The 19,931-nt window shown below is 40.4% G+C and overlaps 1 protein-coding gene across 1 annotated transcript; it reads right to left on the bottom strand.

Moving 5' to 3' along the window:
* Positions 1-15,809: 15,809 nt before the first annotated feature.
* On the bottom strand, positions 15,810-17,174 carry LOC131018841 (uncharacterized). Its single transcript, XM_057947543.1, has one exon. The coding sequence runs from the start codon at positions 17,172-17,174 to the stop codon at positions 15,810-15,812; it is 1,365 nt and encodes a 454-aa protein (XP_057803526.1).
* Positions 17,175-19,931: the final 2,757 nt, after the last annotated feature.

A 19,931-nucleotide genomic window follows, 5' to 3' on the forward strand; every position in this document is an offset into this window, starting at 1 on the left:
TTCAGAATTCCTACAGACGACGGCAGTTCATGTTATGCCTAAAAATATCGGTTCTCACTGAAAGCAGTAAAAGTGAGAAAATGGCGTGAAACTTAGGGTGGGTTTTTTGTATTGATTTGGTGCGTAAGTGAGTAATATTGGGTGGTATTGAGCGATAATCTTTACAATGGGATTTTACACGTATTTATAAGTTAAAATACCTAGAATTCTAGTAGGAATATGACTCCTTTTGTACTTATGATAGAGCTATAATTCTTCATGTTTATCCGTATCTTCGAGATTTTGTTTTCCTTGTTGAACACGTCTTAATCATCAAGATAAGGTCGAATCTCGTAGAAGTAGGATCGCAGGGTTGCTAACAACGCTGTTATATATCCGCGAATTTGGGCCAAACTTGCTTTAATCTTGCGAACTTTAAGGGATGCATACTTTTTTCCTCACCAAATCCTATTACGAGGCCTACGGAAAAACTCTACGTCCCAAAATTCTCAATCTTCAAAGACACACTCCTAATTTACTGAAATGCTAAAAGTAATAAAACCTAATTACTAAGCTCATGCAAACCATGGACTAGACCCAAAGAAATAATAATAACTCTAACAATAACAAAAAAAAAAAATAGACTCAATAATAATTAACAACTGCATAAATCTTCAAGGAAACCCTAATGATGATTCCTTGTTTACATCCCAGCCTAATGATGCGAAATGAAACATATTACCAACTGTACGTGTTGAGCTTAATTGTAAATATATTAAAGAGGCAACACCTTAGTGTAGCCCAAACCTTTTAATTGTAGAAAAATTTAGCCATGCGAATAAAATTATGAAAAGAATAATATTTCTGACCAAAATATCCTTTGGTGTGTAACAAAAATACACTGTTACACACTTTTTAGTTCCGAAAAGTGTGTAATACTGATGAGGACTAAATCCTTCATCAACGTTGTGCCTAACAATATTGAAATATCTCTCTCAACTATTATTATTATTATTATTATTATTATTATTATTATTATTATTATTATTATTATTATTATTATTATTATTATTATTATTATTAAGTAAAGATAACCAGCGCAGGTTTAACTGAAGGCTTTGGATAATATAAAGAAGATTCGCCTACGCAGATAAACAAAGTATGAAGGACGCGTACCTGCGTAGTCAAGAGAACCTGAAGCACCTGCGCAGTCAAGAAACAACGAAGCCCCCAGCGCTGAATACTCAAGTCATAAGCTAGAGTCATTGTAATAAGGGCCTAAGCCCGATTATTAGAGTTCATGGGCCCAAAGGCCTTTAGTCATGTACTTGTGCCTATAAATAGAAGGTTTAGCATTAGAGTTAGGGGATTCATTTTTCTTAGTTCACTTGTAATATGTCAATACTCTCAATATAGTGAAAACACTCGAAGATCTCCCGCGGACGTAGGTCTTAATGACCGAACCACGTAAATCCTGTTGTCATTTGATCGTTTTCAATTAGGGTGAAATTTCTTGTTTCATCAAATAGTGTATTTTGAACTATTGCACACTTTTATTATTATTATACACTTTTGTGAAAAAGTGTGTAACATTATAAACTACACTGTTACACGATTTTCACAATTTTGTGTAATAGTGTATTTTTACACTGTTTGTAACAATGTAAAATTGTGTAATAATCATTGGGAGGTCGAGGCAGTGGTGGCACTGGATAATCGTGGCAACGAGATTGTGATGTGGAGAGAGAGAAAAAACCGTAAGGTGCGAGAGAAGGATGCACCGCGGTAGAGAGGTGGGAGAAAGGCCTGCGGAGGGGGGTGGCACGGGTAGGTGGGAGAGGCAGAGGTAGAGACCCGAAGGAGACGAACGAAAAGCGGGTGACGGTTGAGAAACGGCCCAATGTCTCATAGGCTTGGGCGGCGCGACGGCATACAAACAGAAAAGAGGGTTTCGATGTGACGGTGTCATACAAGGGGGAGCGCTGGAGAGAGAAGGTGAGAATGAGTGGCGTCGCTGGGATTTGGGGATTGGGGGCGCCTCCGCGGGTAAAGGGAGGGGATTGGGACTATGGGGGGCTGGAGCACTCTAAGGCAACATACAGGCTGGCCGGGCAGGGGGGGGGGGTGGGAAGGAGTAGGGCGGCATCCAAGCTGTTGGAAGGGAGGCAGCCACGGGTGGGGGTCGGGTAATTAAGGTTTGGGATGGGGAAGGTATTTTTTTTAAAAACATAATCAATAAAAGTATAAATGTACATTTACTTTTAAAAAAACTATTTTTTTCAATTTTTTATCCTTATAGATTGAACTACCTCGTATATTAAAAGTGATTGATGGATATGTAAATATATTAGAAATGATTGATGGATACGTACTTAGTGGAATCATACGTGATTGCAGTTAACATTAAGTTTTACTGGTACACTTCACGGTTAATTTGCTTCTAGGTAATAATTTGATCTATTGGTTTCCACGTCATTGATTATATCATCATTCTACCTTAATATTAACAATTGACAATTGTTTTACAATTTTATCTTTTATAAAACTATGAGAACCTGAATATCGTTAATTGGGAGTGAAATGCGGACCTAAATTATGTTATCACAAAATTTAAATGCATGTTATGTGCTGAATTTTCAATCACCAAAACCGCGCACGCTATTTTGTGTATTAGTTTTTATAGTTTTGCTGTCGATATAATTTATTGCAAAATGAAAGTAAATTGATAGAAATACAATAGGAAAAATAGAAAAGAATTTTAAGAAATCATATATATGGGCTATGAACATTCAGGCCGTTGGGCACAAAATATGAATTAAATGGCACAAAGAAAAAAGAAAACAAAAATCAATCCCTTGGGCTGAGAGAGCATAAAAAACTCTTGGATTGTCGGCGACGATTCGGCGGTGGCCGGAAGATATCGGCGAGTGCGGGCAGCCTAGCGGCGGATGCTGAGGGTCCTGAGCGTCTTGAACCTGTGCGATCGCGGCAGCTTGGAGAAAACGTTGGACGATTGGGAGAAAATTAGATAAACGAGAGCTTGAACCAGAATGAAGAGCAGCAGCGTGCTCTCCAATTCCATGACTTAGCCTATCATTCTTGATTAACGAAATCGATATATGAAATGCAGAATACTTTGAAGAATTGTTCGAGTACTACAGAATGATGCTTGAACGAGAGAAGAGGAATTTAAATGGTGTGGAACTTGATGATCATCTATATTGATGTATATATATTGTAAACACAAATTTTTGTATTTCAATTTAATAAAATACAAAACGCGTTACAAAGAGATTTTGATAGAGTTTTGTGGGTTGCAATCTCTAGTTGATCCTCTGATTCTTCTCTTCCATTTGATTCTCGAACAATCTCGAAGGTTCTTGGAACATTTGATTTGATGACGATAAATCCAAAGGGCTTCAAGCCATGATTTTGAATTTGAATGTCGGAGTTGATTTGATTTGAAGAAGAACGTCCTTAAAATTTGTAAGAACGCCTTGAAGCTTTTGATCTTGAAGATTTGAAGGATGCTTGATTGTTTCCTTGAAGATCTTGAAAATGCTTCAACACTTGAAGATTTGAATACTTGAGCACTTGAAGAATTCTTGAACTCTTGAAGCTTTTGATAGAATCCTTGAACTCTTGAAGCTTTGAGGATTTGAAGACTTGAATGGAATTCTTGAATTCTTGAAGCTTTGAAGATTTGAAGACTTGAATGGAATTCTTAAACTCTTGAAGCTTTGGATAGAATCCTTGAACTCTTGAAGCTTTGAAGATTTGAAGACTTGAATGGAATTCTTGAACTCTTGAAACTTTGAAGATTTGAAGGCTTGAATGAAATTCTCGAATTCTTGAAGCTTTGAAGATTTGAAGGCTTAAACGGAATTCTTGAACTTTTGAGCTTTTGAACTCTTTGAAGACACTTGAAGATCTTTAGTTGAATTCTTGCAAGACTACACTTGGTAGAATTCTTTTTAACTCTCCAATTCTCCACTTTCACTTTGATTTGTGAGCACCCTAACACCCCTATTTATAGATGTAGGAGGTGGGCTTCATGGGCTTTTATGGGATTTGGGCCTCCATGTATAGCTTTGAGTGCTAATAGGCCCACTAGTTCATTATATTAAATATTAATTATATATCTATTTAATTTAGGAATAAAATCCTATTTAATAAAATAGAAAATATAATTAAATATTTAATCCACGAATTCACACATGGTACGATTTAATTCGTCGATAATTTTAATTGTCTACAAATTGCCCCATCGAGACTTGTTTATGGACGAAATGCCTTTGGAGTCTTGAAATTCATTTTTTGATAGTTTAGGCTCTTATCGAGGAGTTCTTAATTTGAACTTTGGAATTTAAATAGTTTATACTCATATTTTGGAGTTCTTCAATTTCTTTATAAATAGTTTATACTCGTATTTAGGAGTTTCTAGAATTTCTTTATATATAGTTTATACTCGTATTTAGGAGTTCTTCAATTTCTTTATATATAGTTTATACTCGTATTTTGGATTTCTTCAATTTGAATTTAAAATTTTAAATAGTTTATACTCATATTAAGGAGTGTTAATTTGATTTGATTTTTGGACACCTTAATTTTGATTTGAGAATGAATTTCTTCACTTGATTTGATTGGCCTAAACTGCAAACTGATCATATTTCCATGGAGGTCGAGCCTTGTATTTTCTATTTCAAAGAATTGGAATTTAACAATTAAATAATTAATTGCTTAAATACATCTTTGAGATGAGAAATCAAATACTCGTACGATATCTGAGACCATTTCTCGAGTTTTGTGGTCTAATTTATGTGTAGCCTAATCAATCACAAGCCCAATTCACATCACATAGCAATGTTATCTTGCCAATCCATGTGTAAAGCAGTACTTCACTCGGCCATTTAATGAAAGCCGAAGAAAACAAAATTATAGTCCTCCAACTCAAAATATATGGAGTATTTTTTTTTTATCTTGGTCGTTCATCTGGTGAGCTTCAATCACAACCGTCCACTTCTATATTCATTGATCCTCTCAAGCAGTTTCATTTTGAGAATTTGTCGGTTATGGGGGACTATGCAAGTGTTTTTTTTTTATCGGAAAAGAGAATTGCATTAATCAAAAGACAGGTACCAGGGGTACCCCCAACAAAAAGAAACAACAGCCCACTGAGAGGCCGGCAAAAGGAGGACAAGAGGGGGGTCGGACAGAACCGAGCCCAACATCAATTTGCAATAATAGCAGCATTGAACCAATCTCTGAAAGAAGAACTAGCTGGGCTCCCATACTTGGAGAACACCTGCAACCAACTCCAAACATGTGATTTGATCTCGGCTGTCACCCCATCCCTGCTCCACTTACCTTGCTTGAACCGAATATCGTTCCTTTTTTTCCAGATGCACCATACAGTGCAGATCCAAAGTCCAGTCAGAAAAGGAATATCCTTCTTGTGTCCAAGATTAGAGAAACCCATCAGGTGATTGCTCGCGCTTGAATGTAAAGCAGCAGATTTCCCAATCCACGAAAGGAGATCGTACCAGACTTCTGTTGCTTTTTGACATGAGAAGAAAAGGTGATTTGAGTCTTCGGTCTTCTCTTGACAGAGCACACAAGGGATGTCTTGGGTCGGAATGTAAACATTCCTTTTTAGGAGGTTTTCGCTTGTCGCCATTCTTCCCATCAAAACTCTCCACGCCGTTGTTTTTGCTTTTTGTGCTGTCGGAGTGTTCCAGATGAGAGAGAACTCCGGTTTCTTTCTCCAAGTCTCATACGAAGCCCCTGCCGTCCGAATAGCTCTGTAAGCCGTTTTAACGGTGAACTCGCCATTGGAGTTAGCTTTCCATTTCCACTCGTCCTTTCTCCCTGCCACCAAGGAGAAGTTATTGAGATGCGCTTTGAGAGAAGTCACCTGTTCTTCATCTCTCGCACGCAAGCCTCTGGTCCAGTTCAAAGACCAGACCCACTCCCTGTCATTCCAGTCCCCCATGCTTCTAATAGACCCTTCTTTATTGTTACTCAGGCGAAAAAGTCTTGGGAAGAGGTGCTTCAACCACTGTTCCCCAGCCCAGTTATTGTGCCAAAAGGAGATCGACTCTCCGTCCCCAAGTTGGTTTTCCAGATTTTCTCTAAACCAATTCCCCCTCGCCTCTCTGCTCAACTCCAGCACCCTGTTCCACCAGCTCGGTCTCTTTCCCCCGTTCCCTTTGATTCGAAAGCCTTCTTCGTCCCATTCAAGATCACCCTTGCAATTCCGGACCACTTTCGCCCAAAAGGAATCTTTCTCAGTTAAAAATCGCCAAATCCACTTACTCATAAGAGCTTTGTTGAAGCAATCCAGATCTTTAAAGCCGAGCCCCCCTTCTTCAAAATCTGCACAAAGCGTCTCCCACTTGACCCAATGTATCTTCCTAGCCCCCTCGACTCTTCCGCCCCAAAGGAACTTGCACAAGAGCGATCTGATCTCGGCCAATGTTTTCTTTGGAAGTAGAGAAAATGATAAAAGAAAAATCGGAATAGAGGACAGCACAGATCTCACTAAGGTGACCCTACCTGCGAAAGAAAACTTACGATTTTTCCATTTCTCAATCTTCCTCTTAATTTTATCCACCACCGAAGTCCAGTCCGCTGCGCGAGAGAATCGAGACCCAATCGGAACTCCAAGGTAATTGGTGGGCAGCACCCCGACATTGCAGTTGAGTTGCGCCGCTGTTTCTTCAACAATTTCCTTGTCAATTCCCACCCCGAAGCAACAACTTTTGTCGAAATTAACCTTCAGCCCCGATAACAATTCAAAAAGCTTAAGAATGCTTTTGAAAGCCCAAGCATTCTCTTTTTTAGCAGACGCCACCAGCATCGTGTCATCTGCGTATTGCAGATGTGAGATGTTGAAACCATTGATACCCACCTTGGCTGGTTCCAGAAGGCCTTTGGACTTAGCTCTTTCAATAAGCAGATTTAGACCTTCGGCAACAATAAGAAAAGGAATGGTGAGAGTGGATCACCTTGCCTCAGGCCCCTCGAATTCTACTTTTGGCTAATATTTATGCCATTTTCATTCTTCTTTCAACAACGGCAATCTCATACGTGGCAATGCAATGTAGTCCTTTTGAACTTGTTTTGAAGGGCTGTTCATAGCTGGAAGAACAGCTGGAACTGCACTCTTTTCTTGTACGCTGGCAGCTAAGATTAGGGTTTCAAGGTTTTAGAGTTTTGGTTGTCCATAAATAGAGTTACCCAACAGCCCTTTTTTCACTCACAAAATCTCAACTTAACAAGCTTCATTTCATATTTCCAGTAGCTTCTTCCTTGAGCCATTATTTCACTTCTCTTACTCAGGACTCTTTTGTTCTTCAACCTAGAAGATACCAATAACCCTTTCTTCCTCTTTACCGCTGCCAGTTATTTCCTTCATCTTATAGGCAGAATATAGTTTCTTGTTATTCAAGCTCTCAACTTCTTCATCTCAAACACCACCTTGCCGATCCTATCCAACGGTTGGTGATAGCAGACAGAGGAAAGCGGCGCCTTGTTTCATGGTTTTTCGCAGCGGTGGTCCGGCGATGATAAACTCGTGAAGGCGATGAAGTAGACGAAGAAAGGGCGAGTTTTGGCGAAGGTTTGTAGCTCACTGCCCCCATGCCCATGTTTTATTTTTCTCTTTTTGTTACTGGTAACTTGTTATCCACATGAATCCGTTTGACGTTATTCTGAATGTTAGTCGCTGTTCTTACTCTAAGATCATTAACTCCCCTTTTTTGGTTTTGCTCTTATCTTTACGTAACTGTTGAGCATGTATTATTTCTTAAAGATGACTCAGTTCCTTGTACTAAAGGTCTCTTGATTCATGTTATATCTCTTGTTTTCTTTTCTACTATCAGTTCTGGAAGGTTTAAGTTGTTTTGTCAATCTTCTTGGCTTTTCCATATTTCCTCAGCAAAGGTCTCATCACCGTGCTCGTATCTATGTACATTCTAACTTCTGATGCCTCACGTATTTCCATATCTGCTCTTAGCTCTTCAGTATCCAGAACATTGCACATAATATTTGCAAAGTGATCAACTTTCTTACCTATAGATAATGTATAATAATCTCTCTCCTTCATTCGAGTGCATTTGATATATTTGAAGTTGTTCACTGCTGAGTCTGCGGAAATCTGAGTGCCTTAGCTTTCTTTTATCTTCCTTTCCTTTGCTTTTTATTTGTGCATCTGAATTTGCCTCCTTGGTTTTATCTTTGAAGGTAGCAACTTCTTCACATGAAGAGATAATTTGTGTGAGGAGCATTGCGCCTTTGGCTCTACTGCAGGCTTAGCCTTGACGACCGTTGTCAGCTTGGTTGCGACAGTTTTAGGCTTCGGTTTTACTTTGACAGCAGGTTTTCTTCTCCTTGCCCTCTGCGCGGACTCCCAAACCGGTTCCGGCTGCTGCTGCATTTGCTAAGAAGAAATTGGCGACGGAGCCGATGTATATGAGATTTTCACTTTCGCAAGCCTCTAGTTTGCCACGAGTCCTGAAATTCACCGGCAGATTCTTCTTCCTGAGGTCAGCCTAAACGCTCATTCTTCTGTTTGGGTCTGTCGGCGTCTTATTTTCTTTGGCTTCAGCGGTGATGGCGGCGTGAACAGCTGCGTCGAGTAAGAGAGAGAGAGCTTGAGGGCTGGAAATCGGCACAAGGCTTGTTTCACCAGCGAATAGAGAGAGTCCTCGTGTGTGGCGGTGAAGGAGACGGCGCCGCGTGGTTAAACGGCAGCGGGAATAGCTCCTTGTTGCTGCCATGTTTTGCCGGAGTTGCGCGTATAGCGGCAATCCCCAGAAGCGGTAGTGGTGAGGCTCTTTCAGGATCCAGCATCGATGATTCGAAGCGCCGACCTCGCTGATTTTGAAGACCAGGATTTTAGAAGGAGAGATGAAGCTGTGTGTCACGCCGAGAGAGAGAGTCGAGATGATGGGCTTTTCTTAAAAGAGGGAGCCTGATTGGCTTTTCAGAGAAAAAGAGCATGCTGGGCTTTTTAAGTCAATCATTCACCAATAAAACTTGGCCCAAAATCATAAATAAATAGAATTCTTCTCACAGCCCAAACGCTAATTTTTTTTATTTTTTCAATAATTTGAGTTCACATTTTTACTTTGATGCAAGTAAATTCTCAATATGATTTTTTTTTTTTTTTTTTTTTTTTTTTTTTTTTTTTTTTGCAGTTGGCAGCGATGAAAGCTTGGTGATGACGACTTTAGAGGGTTATGTTCAAGATTAGCATAGTCTTGTTAACCAATTTTATGACAGATTTTGCTCCAAACAAGATGCTTTGGGTATTTGCAAGGTTCTGAATCTATTGTCATTTTTGTCTTGACTCCACCAACCCGACTGATAGGGCTGTCTAAACGGGATGGGTCGGGTACCCTACCCGAAAAAATCGGGTACCCGAACCCGAAAATACCCTAAATTTGCTACCCGAACCCGAACCCGAATTTAAAATCGGGTACCCTAATACCCGTTTCGGGTACCCGAGTCGGGTATTCGGGTACCCGAAATTACCCGGTGTAAATGAGCTCGTCCAATTCAATCGGGTAAATCGGGTATTTCGGGTATTAGGGTACCCGAATTACCCGATTTTGATATTAGGGTACCCTAATACCCGAAAATACCCTATTTTTTTAAAAAAAAATTTGAAAATGTAACCCCTATTTTTCAGCCTTTGCCCTATACAATTTCTTACGTTTTTAATTCCCTGTAGTAACAAATAATATATAACAACAAATAAAAAATCAACAAGCACAAATCTCAGCTCCCAAGTCATAATTTAAAATTAAACGAACTTCTAAACTTTAGAAGTACCCAAGTACGTTGTTAACATAAGCAAATGTCAAGTCAAATACACAATCACAAAATGATGTTCATGGGCCATAACTACTAATCCGTCTCCGTTGCACGACTTCCACTTTGATCCGTCTGACTCTGTGCCGTCCTCGGATCACCATGAGTATAGCTATGGAGCACTGTAAGAAATTGAAATTAAGATAAACAAAATCAAACAATGTAACGTAATAATATGTTAATGTCAAATAGACTTGAATAAAATATAATTACCCATTTCAAACTCCTTCTGTTGCTCTTCTTCTGGAACGCCTTCTTCATCTTTTTTATCAATATCGGTAGATCTTAACCAATCCTCAGCACAAATCAAGGCCTCAACCATTTCCGGCGCCAAAGAGCTTCTATACGGTGATAGAACACGTCCTCCCATACTAAATGCACACTCCGAAGCAACACTAGATATGGGGACGGCTAAGATATCTCTGGCCATCTCAGCAAGTACAGGATAACGTGCAGTATTGCTCGACCACCACATCAAAATATCAAACTGGTCGACATCATTCTTACCCACTTTGTATTGCTTCTCAGTGAGGTAGATAGTGAGCTCGTTTGTATCAAGATCATCACAATCTTGATCACTCTCTTGCAAAGCCTCAAGGCTCATTGCACTACGACGCTCTGATCCTCCTTTCTCTGATTGATGTCGACGTAGAAGCACTAACTCGTGGTCGAGATGTGGGCGCCACATGATGAGATACCTTATAAAACTCAAATAACTCCTTCAATGCGCTCGTCACCTCACTCACCAAAACAGCTGCACGTTCCAAACCATACACTGATTTGAAGCATTTCTCCACAAGCTTCAACTTTTGCCTAGGGTCTAACACAGCAGCAATATAAAGAAGCCGATTCATGTTTGGATTTGATTCAACTCCTTCCAACCAATATTTTCCAATCTTCTTCCTCATGTTTGTAGCCATCAAAGACACCTCCTGATCCTCATTCAGCTCCAACTCAGCAATAAGATCAAATATGTCACACATCTCAACAAAGAAGAGGTGTGAAGTGGCATATGAAGTCCCAGATGCAAGAAGAGTGAGGTCATAGAATTTTTTGAGGTATTCTATGATCTTCCTGATGTTCACCCAATCCACCGCTTCAGGTGCTCCAATAATATGCTGCCCATTATCATATTTCTTGTTCCTCAAGTCCTCTGTATATGATGAAAACATACTCCCACACACCTCGAATACCTGCCAAATGAAATGATCTAAGCATGTAGATTCATCATATCATATATTCACATATTGCAAACAAAGAATCTCTAAAATGCAGTACAATATATTCAGTGAGTCTTTGAATCCATGATTAGATGTTTCAAAACAACTGAAGCATTACTGCAAGAAACATCAGAGGGAGATACATAATATTAAAACAGGTAATTACTAAGTGTTGTAAGAAAAAACACAAGCATATTTCCATTTCAGACAATTTGCAACTTCTGAAATAAAGGACAAATATCACACTAATTTCCTAAACACCTCGAATACCTGCTCATACGGCTCAGCTGACTCCAACATAAGATATGTTGAGTTCCACCGTGTAGGGACATCCAAACATAATTGCTTCTTGGACTCAATCTTGACTAGCTTTGCATACTCATAAAACTTTGAAGCTCTTGCTGGGGAGGCCTTGATCCACTTCACTGCTTCTCTAACTCTGTGAACCGAGATACCAATCTCAAGTAAACCATCCTTAACCACCAAATTGAGGATGTGGGCTGCACAACGCATATGGAGGTAGCCTCCATCGAGAACTGTAGACCGTATCCCATCGAGATAATGCTTCACATGTTTCACTGCCCCATCGTTCGCTGTTGCATTGTCTAACGTGCAACAAAGCAATCTCTGCAACCCCCATTCCTTCATTGCCGTCACAATAGCTTCACCAATATCAACTCCCTTGTGACTAACAATCTTGACAAAGGTAATGATCCTCTTATGTAAGATCCAATCCTTGTTGATGAAGTGGGCAGTAACACACATAAAATTTGTGTTGTTTACTGAAGTCCAGCTATCTGTGGTCAATGAGACCCTACCCATGCCTTTTTTGGTGAAGAAAGTCTTCAATCGATCTTTCCGCTCCAAGAAGAGCTTCACACAATCAGCTCTAATCGTCTGCCTTGATGGAATATGGAACATTGGGCAAGCAGCAACAACGAATTTTTTGAAGCCCTCTTTTTCCACATGTATGAATGGGAGCTCATCAAGGATAATCATCTCAACGAGAGTGAGACGAACAAACTTTTGGTCGAATTTCCAAGCTGACAACGCGCTGGTCCCATCCGTGCCGGCAGGTGTGAAATGCAATACAGTTTGACCACCTGTTGCATTTTTATGCTTTCTAGAGCATGAGATAGTGTGATTTTTGAGGCCATTCGTCCCATTACGGGAATCGGCGTTAATTATAGCTCCACATGTCTTGCACTTCCCCTTTCGCGTCTTATCCGGAGGATCACCTTCTTCAACCCATAAAAGTGTGAATCCTTTCCAATGATCTGAACGCACACTTCCTCCTTTCCTTTTCTTTGATGCTCCACTTTGAGCTCCAGTTTGTATTGTCTCTTCCCCGTCTTCGCCAATAGGAATATCCTCTAAGCCATCATCATCCATATCATCATTCATATCAATATCATCTTCCTCAACTCTATTACTATTGCGAGAAGATTCCATGACAATGTAGCAAACTACAAAACAAAACAACAAGTATCAAACTATGAAATATGAAGTGCCAAAATCACTGCCCCATCACACTATACCATATAAACTGCCAAAATCAAACTACCAACAACAAGTATCAAACTATACCATATAAACTGCCAAAATCAAACTATACCATATAAACTGCCAACAACAAGTATCAAACTACCATATAAACTGCCAAAATCAGTAAATCACACTATACCCGAGAAGTATACATTCTATAAACTACCATATAAACTGCAAAATCAGTTTCCTAAATCCTAAGTAGTAAGTACTAAATTTGTGACGTATACATTCTATAAACTACCATATAAACTGCCAAAATCACACTAAATTTGTGAAGTATACATTCTATACATTCTATAAAGTATAAACTACCATATAATGTATACATTCTATACATTTGTGAAGTATACATTCTATACATTCAATGACAAAGAAAGCTCACCTGTCGTCGGAGCTCGGAGGCTGCTGCACGGGCGAACGGCTGCTGCACGGGTTGCTGCGGCGGCGAAGGGCTGCTGCCACAGGCGAGGCGAGGGTCGCGAACTGGGGAGGCCGGAGGCGGAACTGCTGCTGCACTGGCGAGGGGCGAGGGGCGACGGCGAGTGGCGGCCGACCGGGGCTGGACGTGAGAGCCGAGAGTTCACAGTTCTAGGGCTTGGAATTGCCGATTGCGGGAGGGAAGGGATGAATTGAAAAACAGGGGGGGCGCGGGAGGAGGTAAGTTCTAGGGCTGGGGTTCACAGTTTTTAGTTTTAGATTAATTAAATAATTTAAATAGAATTAAAAAAATCGGGTATTTTCGGGTATACCCGATACCCGATCGGGTATACCCGATACCCGTTTTTTTGAACCCCTAACTACCCGAACCCGTACCCGATCCCGAAAAAATCGGGTATCGGGTACCCAATACCCGATTTTTTCGGGTCGGGTATCGGGTACCCGATTACCCGAACCCGAAATTCCCAGCCCTACCGACTGAAGATCATGCTCGGAGAGTTCATCCAAAAATCTGGTGGCAGGCCACTCGTTTCTTTCCAACACCTTGTTTGAGTGATGTTTACTTTGCACTTCAGGTGGCTCAATTGGTTTTTTAATCAGATTCTGGGTGTACTTGAATCTGGGCCATTGTGAGTCCAACCATTGAATATTGATGGTTACATATTCTCTTTGTGTGAATCTGAGTAGGTTAGACGACTCAATCCTCAACAAGTCTCGAGTGCACTCGGACTTGGGATTGTGCGAGTCTGGTCTCAATGGTGTTTTATTATGTTTGGTGAACGTGTGTTTCAACTCCACGAGTGGATTCAACTTTATCTTGGAGAGAAGTAAAGTTAGCGATGCATAGCCGACCCCAATGCCATATGACTCAATTCTTTGACAGGTCTTGGGTACGCTCGGACCTGGGATTGTTCGAGTCTGGTTTGAGTGAGGTTGTTGTTATGTTTGGCATCTCACGAAGTTGGGAGAATTCTGTGCAGCGGCTCGAGAAGATTGAGTTTTCTCTTCTTGATGCTTAAGCCATGGAGAATGAAGCCATCGTCCGAATTGCTTTCATCAAGGAAGAGTTTGCTATGATAGAGAGGCGGAAGATGGAGATGACGTTGTCCTTCAAGCAAGGTACTGCCTCCTTTCATACCGTCTGAGGTGCAATCCAAGAATTCAAAAGAGAGTTTGACAAACATAAAGCTGCACCTATCGATGAGGAAATGCTGAGGAATTTAAAGTCTTCAGAATCACTTTTGATCTCTGCTCAGAGAACTTTGGAGTATCAAGACCATTTGCTTAGTATTGGTGCAAACCGTAATTTCTATAATTTCTCTTTGATGATTCCCATTTGGTTTGTAATGGGATATTTTGACATCTTTCTCCAAATGTGCTTATGTTGCTTTTGATGGCTTGATTTTCTTCCCAATTTTGAAATGAGATATATTTGGCTTCACATAATCAACTTAAATCATAACTTGATGATATAAATTGAAAAGAGTCAAACATAATTCATGACTGAACCTAGAAATTATCTAAGTTGCCTACGTACCCTTTTAAAAGCGATCAAGTCAAAACGTAGTTCATAGGATCAACAAGTGTTTGAAAATGGATGTCGTGCACAGTTTATACTCATGCGGGCCAGGAGCAACATGCAGTTTAGGCTCGTGCTACAAGGAGTTGTCTTCATATGCTCCATTTTGTTGTTTTTCTTCATGCTTTCTGGCTTGACTTTTTCCATCTTCCTCTTTTTGTGTTTTTCTATTTTTTTATTTTTTTTATTTATTTTTTATTATTTATGTTTTGTTTTTTTAGGAACTATATACATATGTACATGCTTCATTCTCTACCATCATTCAGGGATAGTAGCGTTTCAATAACTTGCCATTGATAAGCCCAACTCTGACGTTGTCATCAGAAAGAAGCCTGTATGCCCCATTTGTGTAGACTTCCTTGACAACATATGGGCCGTCCCATCTTGATATGAATTTGTTTCCAACACGATGAGTGACAACAATTGGTCTCCTCACAACGAGGACCAGATCTCCAACTTGAAAGGAACGCAATCGCACCGTCTTGTTGAAGGACTTTGAAAGACGAGATAGCATTCCAACTTTTGCTGAGCCTCTAACCTTTTCTCATCTAGAGCTTCTAGCTCTTCAAGACGTAGGCGTGCATTTTCTTCTTCAGTTAGTCTCTCTTGGATGGCCATTCTCAAAGATGGAATTTATTGTTCTAGGGGAATAACGGCTTCAACTCCGTATACCAATGAGTAAGGCGTTGCCTTCGTGGGAGTTCTATAAGTGGTTCGATATGCCCACAACGCTTCTCCAATGCGTTCATACCAGTCACGCTTTGACTTTGAAACAATTTTCTTCAACAGATTGCACAAGGTTTTGTTGAATGCGTCAGCCAACCCATTTACCGGCGCATTATACATCGACGACTTCCGTTGCTTGAAGCCAAATTTTTCACAAAGCTTGTTTATCTCCGTGTTGCTGAAAGGTGTTTCATTATCAGTTATGATGTAGCGAGGAACTCCATAGCGGTAGATGATGTTGGTCTTGATAAAATCAACAACAGTCTATTTCTTCACTTCTCTTAATAGTATTGCCTCGGCCCATTTGGAGAAGTAATCAGTCACTGCTAAAATGTATAAATGCCCCCCTGATGATTTTGTCAACGAACCAACAACAGCCATGCCCCAAGCATCGAAAGGCCAAGACGCGACCATGGAGTGTAGTGGCTCAGGCGGCTGATGAATTAGATTCGCGTGGAATTGGCAGGCTTGACATCTTTGCACGTATCTAAACAATCCTTCACTATAGTAGGCCAATAGTAACCCATTCTCTTGATTCGGAAGTGTAGATTTGAACCTGATTGATGAGCACCGCAGATGCCAGAATGCGCCTCTTCCATGGCTTTGGCAGCTTTCTCATTACTTAAGCACCTCAGAAATACTCTATCAAAAGACCTTATATAAAGTGTCCCTTTGAAGAAAATGAAGCGAGTGGCGCGTCGCCGGATGTCAACCCTTCGACGTGGATCATTTGGTAATTTATCATATTTCAGATAATCGACCAACAGTTGGCGTCTATCTTCTTCCTCAATTTCGAAGACTTCAACAAGATGGCTTTCAATTTCTTCGCATTTCTCCTCTTCAAAAATGGGTGGTATGACCCACCTTTCACATACCGATATATGGGTTTCGCCGCTGATCATAGCTATAGTAGATGCGAGTTTAGCCAGGGCATCTGCTTGTTTGTTTTCATTTATTAAAATATGTTCAATCTCCACATTTCCAAGCCACTTAATGATCTTACGAGCATACTTGACATATGGCAATAACTCTGGTTTCTTCACTTCATACAATCCAAGTATTTGATTAACCACCAATTTGGAATCATCATATACTTTGAGGTGGGATTGTTGCATATCCAACGCCATTTCCAAACCGAGGATCAAAGCTTGATATTCTGCTACATTGTTCGAGCAATTCTCAGTTAGGGTGAAGGAATATGGCAACACTTGACGTTCTGGTGATACAAACACGACCCCAGCACCAGCTCCTTCTCTATGAGATGCTCCATCGAAAAACATCCACCAGGGTAGGGCAATATCGATTGCAAGCGCATCTTCGTCCGGGAGGTCTTCACTTAGCTCACACTCAGCGGGAATCGGGTGATCTGCTAAGAAGTCAGCCAACACTTGTCCCTTCACAGTTTTTTGGGGAACATACACGATCTCAAATTGTTGAAGTTGAAGGTACCACCGTGCAAGTCTGTCGGATAGAACATGTCTTGACATTACAAATTTTAAAGGGTTTGCCTTAGATATAAGGCGGACTGTATAAGCCTGAAAATAATGCTTAAGCTTCTGGATGGAGAAAATCAGTGCCAAGCACAACTTTTCAATTGGAGCATACTTCAACTCATTCGGCGTCATTGTTCTGCTCAAGTAGTATAATGTATTATCTTTTCCATTTTCATTCTCTTGCGCAAGCAAAGCTCCCATGGATCGTTTTTGAGCAGCAATATACAAAATCAAGGGGCGTCCTAGCACAGGTGATACAAGCACAGGAGAGGCTGCATCAAGTAAGATTTGATGTTTCGAAATGCATTTCTGCATGACTCATCCCACTCGAATGGTATACTCTTTTTCATAATTCGGCTGAATGGTTGACACCTCCCAGCTAAGTTTGAAATAAACCTTCGTAAGTATGCTAATTTTTCTTGTAAACTTTTCAGGTCGTGGATATTTCGAGGTCTGGGCATTTTTAATATCGCATCAATCTTTGCTTGTTCAATTTTTATCCCTTGATGGCAAACAATGAACCCAAGAAACTTGTCGGGCTTGACGCCAAATGCGCATTTTAGTGGATTCATCTTCAATTGATGCTTTCTCAATCTCAAAAACCATTCGCAGATCTTGGAGGTGATCACTTCGTTTCTTAGTTTTAACTACCAAATCATCCACGTAGCACTCAACATTTTTGTGAACTATATCATCAAATATTTTCTGCATGGCTCTCTGATAAGTGGCGCCGGCATTTTTCAACCCAAATGGCATCACTTTGAAGCAATAAATTCCTTTCGGGGTTTGAAATGCCGTCAATTCCTCATCATTTGGTGACATGCGGATTTGATTGTAACCGAAAAATCCATCCATGAAGGTTAATGCCTCATCCCCATTTATAGCATCAATCATCAATTCAGCAATTGGTAATGGAAAGTCATCTTTGGGGCATGCTTCATTCAAGTCCCTGAAGTCCACACACACAAATTTGTCCATTTTTCTTCCTTACTGGAACGCTGCTTGAGATCCACATCGGGTATTTGACTTCTCTGATAAACCCTACATCGATAAGTTTATTTACTGCGTCTTCGATTAGAGGAACCAGCTTTGGTCGAAATCGACGTTGAGCTTGCTTGACTGGACGTGCATCCTTTCTGACAGTTAAATGATGGACAACTATCTTGGGGCTCAATCCCGACATTTCTTTGTAAGACCATGCAAAGATGTCTTTGAATTCCTTGAGCAATTCAATATATGAGTATTCCTCTTCCACAGTCAACAACGCGCTGATGTAAGTGGGTCGTTGATCTTCAATAGTGCCCAAGTTAATCTCTTTCAATTCATCAACAGTAGCCTTAACTCCTTCTTCAAATTGTTGAGGAGCTATTTCAGCGTCTTCTTCCTCAACGACCACTTCTTCACATGAGGCGATATGGTTTGATGTGACAACATTTTCATCTTGCTGGCAAAGGCTTTTGACATCAATACATATCTTTATGCTTCCATTTCTCTGACGCACGAAGATAAGACTGCGTGCAATGTTTTTTGTGATAGTACCACCTCTAACTAGATTCGCAATTTCGCGACGCACTTGACTTCGAGTAGTGTGAGAAACTTGATTGCTAGCACCGTTAGTAACATAGTAAGATGAACCCACGCTTTCTATATCTTTATCGTCTTCGGCATCCTGTGTAAAGACGATAGTTTTCATTTTGGCCTTCAATTCTTTTCCGTACGACACGAGCAAAGTGGTACACCTTTTCATACGAGAATGAATTGAGCTCCTTAGCTTTTTTGTCATGTTCAATTCATCAATCCCTTTCGTCATGTCTTATTTCCATGATTTACCTTTGCCAAGTCTTTTAAAGACAGACACCCGTTAAGCTTCTTTTTTACCCAACCTTTTGAGAACAGAAACCCTTTGAGTTCTCCGATTGCTTGAAGATCTCTGGGTTTGCTTGGCACTAGCATAGTTAGCAGTGGCTCTCTTGATGGCAACACGAATGGGACTCTGCACCGCATATCCCAAGCCTGCTTTAGGGTTTTAGCTCGTGTTATTAGTCTTTCTCACATGAGACTTTGACATAGAGCTTTCTTGAGGATTGTATCCAGCATTCACAAGGAGTTTATATGCCTTCGGACCAAAGTGTTTTGAGAGTTCTTTGTCTGAGAGATCTCCATGTTCTGTGGCGCCATTTTGCTTTGGTCGGACAAAACCTTTGAGAAGTTGGGGAATTGGCTTCATAGCGTCAATCTTAGTTAAAGGGATGGTGAAACCTTCCATCTTTGGATGAGATTCTTTCTTTTGGCGAGATTTCGACTCCTTGTGCGGTATATCCTTCTCCACCATTGTCAATTTAGTTCTTTCCATATAGAATTTAGCATCAGCAAAATGTGATTCTGCTTCTGTAAAGGGTTTGTGATCGCCAACCACTTTTCTCACAGCGCCGTTTTGATAGTATTTGAAGCATTGATGCAATGTAGAAGGAATGACACCATTTTCATGAAGCCATGGTCGCCCTAGGAGCATGTTGTAGGATGTCTTGGCATTAATCACATGAAGTAACGTCGTTGAATCCATGTCCTGCATCAGCAATCGTAGCCTTATAGTGCCAAGAGCTCTTTGCCCTTCATGGTTGAAAATCATCAATCGGCTGTTTGATAGCTCATCTACTTGGATTCCCAATTGCTTCAAAGTCCTTAGTGACAAAATGTTGACCGCCGAGCCTCCATTGATGAGAATTCGATTGACCTTCTGCTCCTGTGTATAACAACTTACGAATAATGGCCTGTTATGAGGTTCAGATCCAAGCTGCAAATCTTCATTGGAGAATGTGATTGCCAATACATCATCGTCTTCATTCATATTTAGTTCAGGTTCTTCATCTACTTGATTGGATGTATCATACAGAGCTTCAATACCTTCTATTATGTCATTCAAGTAGGTGGAGACCATAATTACAGCAGCAACGTCTTCTTCAAGAGATATTTTTCCTTCTTGAGCCAATCGCATGACCCTGTCTTTGAAGATGAAGCAATCATGTATGGGGTGCCCAACCAGACGATGGTAATTGCAGTAATTTGGATCGT

Source organism: Salvia miltiorrhiza, chromosome 3 (assembly GCF_028751815.1).
Source record: "Salvia miltiorrhiza cultivar Shanhuang (shh) chromosome 3, IMPLAD_Smil_shh, whole genome shotgun sequence".
NCBI lineage: Eukaryota > Viridiplantae > Streptophyta > Magnoliopsida > Lamiales > Lamiaceae > Salvia > Salvia miltiorrhiza.

Coding starts and splice junctions, on each gene's coding strand:
- LOC131018841 (XM_057947543.1), bottom strand. CDS start 17,174: ATGCAGAAATGCATTTCGAAACATCAAATCTTACTTGATGCAGCCTCT.